The 10,038-nt window shown below is 35.5% G+C and overlaps 1 protein-coding gene across 1 annotated transcript; it reads left to right on the top strand.

Moving 5' to 3' along the window:
- Positions 1-1,008: 1,008 nt before the first annotated feature.
- On the top strand, positions 1,009-6,354 carry LOC119666920. Its single transcript, XM_038076200.1, has one exon. The coding sequence runs from the start codon at positions 1,009-1,011 to the stop codon at positions 6,352-6,354; it is 5,346 nt and encodes a 1,781-aa protein (XP_037932128.1).
- Positions 6,355-10,038: the final 3,684 nt, after the last annotated feature.

Below are 10,038 nucleotides of genomic sequence, written 5' to 3'. Positions count from 1 at the left end.
AGGTGAACTAACTAAACACACTATATTTGACTACATGAATAAAAAAGAAATATATGTGAGCACTCCACATATATTAGAAATTAAATTAACGACAGCAATTAAGACCTTTTATTGTGCTTAATACTGCGACCTAAGTTTTTCTTTACTGCAACCAACCTAAATTGAAGATATAAGCTATTAGAACAGAATAACTAACCTCTCAGAGATAGAAATTCTGACCTTCTTTTAGCGTAGATCATCGCCAGTCACTCATGAAAGATATAATCCTAAATTTTATCTCGTTTAGTGTACAGACCTAAGTCTGTTATATAAATTAGTATCATATCGTTGAGGTTGCTTATATAAAAACCAGATGTAATTAATTGGAGAAAGTTATTCCAAAAGGAAAACCTTTTAGACAACGTGATACAACGAGAAGATCGATGTTACCAGAGCTTGAGTCTGCAGGACTGAACTGGTCAGAATTAAAAATATTATTTCTAAATAGAATAAGATATCGTTATTGGATTGAAACCTTATGTTTCCAAGAGGAGTGATTAAAGGGGGAAAAAAATTTTAAAATCACAGTTTATAACATTAAATATTATGAGCCTTTTTACATTACTTTGTTCACCGTCAATCGACTTTATCAGTCATTACCTACTATAAGTTTATAGTAAAAATATAATCAAAATGTAACTGAGTACTTAATATAAATAAGGTATGTGTTGCCGAAAATTGCGAATAATTTAAAAACCTTTGTCTGGCAATCATGACAAACAGCTGACTTGGAGACTTCGAAATTTTTAGTAACATTTCCGTTTTTCATTTTCTCTCTTTTCTTGTTTGTGATTGCTAGACAAAGGTAAGTAAATTTTAGTTTAATTTTTCAATCGTAATATTTTACTGTAATCATTAATTATGTTACAGATTTTTTAAGCGCAAAATAAAGAGTGCTATTTAAAATTGTCAAAAGTGCATTTATATATTTATTTTTACAACAAGAAATTCTTAAAAAATCTTTCCAATATGGAAAATGATAATGACGTGGAGCTGCCTCTTCAAAAAGGTTTAACATCAGCAGCCATACTTGAAGTTGGAGATGCAGATGGTGATGATAAAATCTCACACAAACACAATGAGGATGATGGTCAACATAGTAGACAACAGCAGCAGCCCAGCGCCAACATTACTCGAATAAAACAACTTAAGTTGCAACAGCTAGAAGAGTCGTTGCAGATTAGGGAGAGCTATTTGCGGGAAAAATTTAAAATCCTCACTGCAGATAGTGACGACGAGGGTATCGTGGAATCACATTTGCCTGAAGTTGGGCCTCAGCTGAATGCACATCAAGCCGTAGCTGATGAACACTTTTCGCCACATGGCCAACCTCATCTACAGAGTACACCAAGGTTAGTAAATAATCCATCTCTTTATACCTTACAGATCGCTCCCACGCTTACGTCGTCTCAGCTAGCAGCGCGTCAATGCATACCGAGAGATTTGCCTACGTTCCGCGGCGATCCAGAAGAATGGCACATTTTTATAAGTGCGTACGAGCAAACTAAGCAAATCGCAGGTTTCTCCGATTATGAATGTCTAATGCGCTTACAGAGGTGCCTCATTGGTAAAGCGCGCGATGTAGTACGCAATATGTTGGTGTTGCCTAATATGGTTGGAGAAATAATAAACACTCTTCGTATGTATTTTGGACGACCAGAAATAATTCTAAATAAGTTAATTGAGAAAATGCGTCAGTTACCGCCTCCAAGGGGTAGGCTGGGCGATTTAATTGACTTTGCAGTCAACATTAATAATGTAGTTGCAACAATTGAGGCATGTAAGCTCAATAGTTATTTTAATAATCCACTCTTATTACATGAGTTAATAAGTAAATTAACTGAAGATATGAAGCTCAAATGGGCACTACATTCAGCATCAATAGCCGAACCTACACTTCGCGATTTTTCAGCGTGGCTCTCATCTTTAGCAAATGCGGCAAGTAGAGTAGCTACACCTTCTTTTTTAGATAAACCACTAAAAAAGGAAGGACGAGTGCACGTACATCAGACAGCTGAAATGACAACCACGGCAGTTAGGTGTTACATTTGTGGCGGCGGACATAAAATAATGGAATGTGAAATATTCAAGAACGAGCCTACTAATCAACGCTGGCGCATTGTCAAGGAAAAGAAGCTGTGCCGACAATGCTTAGGCGAGCATAGGCGTCGCTGTTTCAGTAATAAAGTGTGTGGCATTGATGGCTGCAATGCACGACACCACCCCATGCTGCATTCTCGTATAGACCAATCTACGCCAGCAATATCTTCTACAGCTAACAATGTTTCATCGGATATAGTAGAACAAATAAGTTTAAGTCCATACTCAAACAAAGCGTTACTCAACAACCATAATTCATCAGTGAATAAAAACTGGTCATATTGCCGAATTCTTCCAGTTACTTTATATGGCACCAAAAGGACTATTAACACATATGCATTGATGGACGATGGGTCAACACTAACGCTTATTGAAGCAAGTCTAGCCGATGAATTGGGAAACGATGGTATCCAGGATGCGCTATGCATTAATTGGACAGGTAATATCAGTCGACAGGAAAATAACTCAAAAAGGCTCAACTTACAAATTTCTGCCAATGCTCCTCAAGCTAAAAAATTCCCATTGAAAAATGTCCGCACAGTAAGCAACTTACGCATGTCAGCAGAATCTTTTGCAGCTGATAAAATAAAACAATGGTATCCGCATTTAGATGGCTTGCCTCTAGCAAGTTATACAAATGCTGTCCCCATGCTGATTATCGGCGTAAATAATCCAAACTTAATTTCAGCACTTAAGGTGAGGGAGGGTGGCTGGCAAGAACCCGTGGCGGTGAAAACACGTCTTGGTTGGACAGTTTTTGGTAGTGGTGAATTAAACCACCGTAACAACTTAAACCTACACAAATGTAGCTGTGGACAAGAAGCTGATAGGGAGCTTCATGAGTTAGTAAAGACATTTATAGTAAACGAGAATGTCGCGGTGGCTACCCCAAAAGCAGAATTACTTTCAGTTGAGGATCAGCGAGCAGAGGAAATAATGCGCAAGTGCCAGTTACGCGGAAACCGCTACGTTGTCAATTTGCCATGGAACACCGATACGGTCGAATTGCCAAATAGCTTGCCGATGGCATTACGTCGAGCGGAGTGCTTACGTCGAAAAATGCATGGGGACCCTGAATTGTGTCAAAAGCTAAAGGAACAAATCACTACTTTAGTCAGCAAGGGCTACGCAACTGAGTTGCCACCAGAAGCAATTAACGAGCGAGGTGGGAAGATTTGGTATTTACCAATTTTTATTGTGCGCAATCTACTTAAACCGAAAAAGCATAGATTAGTTTGGGATGCTGCAGCCAAAGCTGAAGGAGTGTCACTAAACGATTTTTTGCTGAAGGGTCCGGATATGCTGCGACCACTTATAAACATATTATTAAATTTTCGTATAGGAAGAATAGCTGTCTGTGGTGATATTGCTGAAATGTTTCATCGAATTCTAGTACAAGAAGCAGATACTGATGCTCAGAGATTTCTATGGTTCAGCGAGACATTTAAAAATATTTGCGTTTATAAATTAAATGTAGTTAGCTTTGGTGCGCGATGTTCACCATATATAGCGCATTTTATTCGAAACCTGAACGCAGAAAGATTTATAGCTGAAAATCCTAGAGCAGTGTACGCTATTAAAAACAATCATTACGTGGATGACTTTATAGATTCAACAAATTCCATTGAACAAGCAATAGCATTAGCCGAGGCAGTTCGCAACATACATGAACAAGGTGGTTTCCATATGAGAAGCTGGACAAGTAATGCACCAGAAGTTTTAGCTGCGTTAAACGAAAATGGTGAACAGACGGGTAAGTCGTTTGATAATAATATCGACACACTTCCAATCGAAAAAATTCTCGGCATGTATTGGGACCCGAAGTCAGATTGCTTTAAATATGTTTTAAAATTCGTTCGTTTACGTCGTAATGTTTTTGCAGATGAAATTGTACCCACTAAAAGAGAAGTACTTCAAATTTTAATGTCCATTTTTGATCCATTGGGACTGGCAGCTTGCCTCACATCATATTTAAAAATACTTATTCAGGATATTTGGAGAAGCGGAATCGACTGGGATCAACCACTGGTACCCGATCTTATGGGCAAGTGGTTAGCTTGGGTTGCCTGCATGCCTATTTTTGCTAATATTTCTGTACCCCGTTGTTATTCACCATACATAACAGAAAGTTCATGTGATGTACAAATTCATACATTCGTAGATGCGAGTGAGTTTGCTTATGCAGCTGTATCATACTTCCGCATTAAAGATAAATATGGAGTAAGTACGAGGATCGTAGCAGCAAAAACCAAAGTCGCTCCAATGCGACCGATGTCTATTCCAAGAATGGAGCTACAAGCTGCTGTAATTGGCACACGGCTTATGAATACAATATGTAAAGTACACACATTTGATATTAAAAAGCGTTTCATTTGGAGCGATTCCAAAACGGTGCTAAAGTGGTTGCGTGGTGATCCACGTCAATTTCAACAATTCGTAATGTTTCGCATTGCAGAAATTCAAGAAGCATCAACCGTCGAAGAGTGGAGATGGGTACCCACGAAATTAAATACTGCAGACAGTGCAACGAAAACAAAACAAGGTCCCGAATATGTGCAGCGGTGGGTCGAAGGACCAGAATTTTTGCTACAAGACGAGGATAAATGGCCAACTGAGGTGGACTTAGGTCCGATGGAGACCAGTGAAACTCGTGCAAAATTTTTATATCATCGCGAGACACAACCATGTTTCAATTATGAATATTTTTCATCCTGGATCAAGTTGTATCGTGCCGTTGCAAATTGGCTACTCTACATTGGGAAACTAAAGGCTCGTTGTGGCGGTTTCAATGCTACAAACGTTATTTTGACTGTTCAACATATTGAGCGCGCGAAGCTCTTAATATACAAAAGCGTGCAACAGGAACTACTTGAAGATTGGTCGACACTGAAAATGGGGAGAATAGTAGAAAGGAACAGTCCGTTATATAGGTTGCAGGTGTATATGGATAACAATGAGCTCATAAGAGTAAAAAACAGAGCGAGTTACTTTACGAATGAGTGTAAACCTCAAACTGATTTTATTTTCTTACCGCCAAAACATAGAGTATCGTACCTTATATGTGCGCACTATCATGAACGATTTTATCACATCCAACATGAAACTGCTTTAAATGAGGTCAGACAATTGTATTTCATACCAAAATTAAGACCATTATTCAAATCGATGCGACGAAACTGCAACGTATGTAAAATTTCATCGGCAATACCTCAAGCGCCGCAAATGGCCTTACTTCCCCCAGCACGACTAGCAGCTTTTCAACGTCCATTTACTCATGTGGGTATTGATTATTTTGGACCAATGGTGGTTATTGAGAATCGCAAAGCACTGAAAAGGTGGGGTGTTATAATAACTTGTTTGACTATCAGAGCCGTTCACATCGAAATCGCCCATAGTCTTAGTACTGACTCATGCCTAATGTGTTTAAGAAATTTTATTGCCAGACGAGGAGAACCTATCACCATCTACAGCGATAATGCAACGAATTTTCACGGAGTCGAGAACGTTTTAAGAAAGGAGTTAAAGAACATTGATTCCTCGGTTATGCAACACAAGCTAGCTCATCAAGGAATAGACTGGAAATTTAATCCACCGGCAGCACCACATATGGGAGGAGCGTGGGAGCGACTGATTAGAACAATTAAGACAGTGCTGTATCAAATTTCGCCATCTCAACGTTTTACGGATGAAAGTTTACGTACTGCATTACTTGAAGTTGAAATGATCATCAACTCGCGTCCTTTAACCTACGTGTCACTCGATAGTGAAGATGAGGATCCAATAACTCCAAACCATTTCTTGTTGGGGAGCGCTAATGGTTTGAAACCATTTTGTGATGCTAAGAGAATCGATCCAAAGATGTGCCTGCTACAATCTGAGATGTTTGCAAATCAATTTTGGCGACGATGGGTGCGTGAGATACTTCCGACATTAACGCGTCGCGGCAAATGGTTCAATAAAGTGAAACCCATTACGGTAGGAGACGTTGTGCTGATAGTTGATGAAACGGCTAAGAGAAATACTTGGGTAAAAGGCATAGTTATCGAGACAACTGTAGCGAAAGACGGCCAAGTAAGACGAGCTAAGGTCAAAACAACAAAAGGCTTTTTGGAGCGCCCTGCCGTAAAGCTGGCCATTCTGGATATCGGCAAAGTTGACGCAAACGACATTGGGGTCGCCTGCGGGGAGGAGAATGTTGCCGAAAATTGCGAATAATTTAAAAACCTTTGTCTGGCAATCATGACAAACAGCTGACTTGGAGACTTCGAAATTTTTAGTAAATTTCCGTTTTTCATTTTTTCTCTTTTCTTGTTTGTGATTGCTAGACAAAGGTGAGTAAATTTTTAGTTTAATTTTTCAATCGTAATATTTTACTGTAATCATTAATCATGTTACAGATTTTTTAAGCGCAAAATAAAGAGTGCTATTTAAAATTGTCATAAGAGCATTTATATACTTATTTTTACAACAGTATGTAATAATGCAATGCTCACAATTATCGGAAAGCACCTATGTAACATAGGTTGTTTTCGTGTCGAAAATAATTATGAACGTATATATATTCTTTTTGCGGCCCTCCAATCTATACAGTGATTGGGATTGGTTCGCGATCGCATCTGGTCTGCACAGGACTAATCTAAAGCAACTAGCTTTTTTATTATACTATTTTATTTTATTTTTGATTGTATTATGTGCTCAAAAAAAAGTTTTCAAATTATTAACTTCCAGAACTAAATATTAATTATATAGAATAAGTTATCCTCATGAATAAGCACCTTTATTATATAGACACCCCTCTTGAGTAGGTAATTTTTTTTAGAACCAGAGGCTATTTTTGTCATTATTTGAAATATCTTAATCCCTCTTGACTGGATATCCATCCTGAACGAATAAAACTTGCCCGTCGACGCTACACTAGTCATATAAAATCTATTACGTTCTTTATAATAAATTTTTGTTTATTTTGTTCTAGGATTAAATTTCTAATTATAGACATATTTTACAGTAGTTTGTATTTATTATAAAAATGCATTATATTTCCTTCCATTTAAAAATATAAACTATTTGTATATTAAATTTTTGCCCACGAATATTTTTGTTTGCGTAGATATAAAAAAAGAAGTTTTCTCATGGACAATTGCTAACTTCTCATGGGAACCATTTAAAAAGTAAACCAATAATGTTAAATATATAAATATCAATAGGTGAATTATATATTTATAAATATATTTATTTTTTGCACAATAATAAAGAGTTTGATTCAACCATTATTTATTATAAATTCTAGGGAATGGCAAACATTTTTGTTTATTTTTCACAGAATTAAAATGAAATATTATTTTATAAATCATAACAACAACAACAACAATGGTAGAGGAAACAATTCTGTTTATATATGTATATATATAAATCAGTTTTATTATCGGTTACCACTATTAACTTTGTACTCACGAGTAGGTTTGTTTGTGCTCCCCTTTTGGCGGTGGCTTATCAGTTTCGTACCGGTGCCGTACCCATGAGATACGTGCAAGCTCAACAGTCATAAGTATTTTAACCCCAAAAACGTATGGAACAGAAAATATAAATGAGCAAAAATAAACAACGAAACAAAATCAAAATCAAAATCAACAATTGCACTTCATATCAAAGGTGTTCTCATACTAGTAGAATCCAAACAACCACTACATTTCCAATCTTATCAAAATTCCCCGCCTCTACGCTTTAAGCACTCCAAAGCACCTCACTCACTCGTCCATTGACTGACTACAAAAAAATGATATCTTTTGTGCATTTTTCACATTTATTGATTTTAGTTTATTTTGAGTGAAAAACATTTAACGTTTAACGTTAGCATGTTTGTTATGTTAGTCGATAAGTCGATATTGATAACGACGATTATAAAACGATTGTTCAGTTCATTTTTAAATTGAAATTTAATGTGTGCAACTATTGAGCCAACCATGAGACCATGAGAGCATGAAACGCATTTAACCGCACCAAATTGTCGCATTACCGTTCACATTCGCAAACGCAATGGGTGCACTGCACTCGTCCGTCCAACTACGATGAACATTGAACGCTGCACATATGTAAACTCCAGCCGCCACTTCATGTACTAGTATTCTCCACTACCGATGACAGGCAACATTGACGGCTTCCTGTGGCTTAGCACAGCTCAGTTGAGTGCTCGCACAGTTGAATATCTTAAAGATACTTAAAAAAGTACTTTCCACTTGTTTAAAGATATGAAACAAAGTAAACAGATAAAATATACAAATATGTACATAATACTGCAATAATGCAGTAAGGCTATGAATAAAACAAAAAAAAACATAACGACACATAAGACGACGAGCACAACAAAATACCTAAAATGTAAGAATCAATTTTACACGAATTCCAAAGCACATTGACTCTACCGCGATTTTTTAGTTCTTTCATTTTTGGTTCATTGGTTCATTGTATGGATTTTTGGCTTTTCGATGTTCCTTTACTGCCTTTTATCGTTGTATCACTTGTAGTTGTAGTGTTCCTTATTGTGTTTAGTGATGTTTGTCTCGAATTTTTCAATTTCAACAAATATTTTTATCTCTAAACTATAAAATTGTTTTGTAAATCGAAAACAATGGAAGAGCAGAGATATTGACAGGCTTTTGTTACTTTTTAAGTACATTTTATCTGAGATACGACAAGTATTTTGTCAAATGTGCAGCGAAAAATATGACTTGACTAGTTGTCACAAAGCAGCCACTTTAATAACACAATCATCATAAGTAAACAATCAATACTATACAATCGGAGTAACGATAATGGAACAAAGAAGCCTCCACTCAGTCACATGGAGAAAAGCCATAATGTCTCGCAAAGTAGTGCAAGAACAACTGCAACTAAAAATGTCAAAATTGTCAATTTTGTTACAATTTAAAAACATTAAAACATTAGTGCAGATATCAAACTGTCTGACTGTCTGTCACTGCACTGCATTGTACTGCACTGTACACTGCCCTGCTGCTGTTCATACGATATCTAATCTTTGTATACATTACATGACATTATACTTAATATTTATTAGAGTTTTTCTCCTCGGTTTTGTATTCTGGAAAATGCCATGCATTTTCATCATTTCTATTTGGGGGAGTTTGCCAGAGAATTATTTTCCCATTTCGAACTTTAAAACTTTCAAAATGTCTTCATTTCTATGATACAATAATATGTTTATCTTACTACATATAGTCTTTATTTACTCCGAATATTATAATATTTATCGCATCTTATAATTTATAGTATCTATCTGAATGGTGTTAAAAATTAAAGTCTTTTTAATCAAAACATTAATCAACGCGTCTTAGTATTAATCTTGAAGTAAAAAAAGTAGTGTGGGCGCTTTGAATCGCTTTAAGATTTTGAATTAATAAATCAAGCAGTTTTATTTATTCTTAACTTTTTAATGGCCTCAGTGAAGGATTTATTCTATAGTTAAAAATCTAAAAATAAAATAGAATTATTTTTGTTTAAATTTGTCATAAATCATTTTGTGTAGATCTTGTCTTACTATAAAACTATTAATGTGAAACGGTTTATGGAAAATAAAAGATGCTTAATCATTTTAACCATTATATATTGTATATTAAAAATCGCAAAAGTTTGTAATCGAAAATATATTACATGACTGTTTAAAAATAGCCCTTATTATTAAACCTAATAAAAAAAAATAATACAATTGTCTTAAAAATAATTAAAGAATTTAGTCACTTTTCTAATAGATACATAATAATCATAAAAATATTAGCAAAATTAAATATACAAAGTATTATAACTACTATATGTTTAGTAAAATAAATATAAAATTTAAATATAAAAACACAAAATAAAAATTCATAAAATAATAAATAAAATAAT

Source organism: Teleopsis dalmanni, chromosome 1, assembly GCF_002237135.1.
Source record: "Teleopsis dalmanni isolate 2A chromosome 1, ASM223713v2, whole genome shotgun sequence".
Classification (NCBI taxonomy): Eukaryota; Metazoa; Arthropoda; class Insecta; order Diptera; family Diopsidae; genus Teleopsis; species Teleopsis dalmanni.
This window is presented reverse-complemented; position numbering and strand designations above follow the sequence as displayed.

Excerpts from the sequence above, each read along its gene's own strand:
- LOC119666920 (XM_038076200.1), top strand. The coding sequence starts at position 1,009 with ATGGAAAATGATAATGACGTGGAGCTGCCTCTTCAAAAAGGTTTAACA.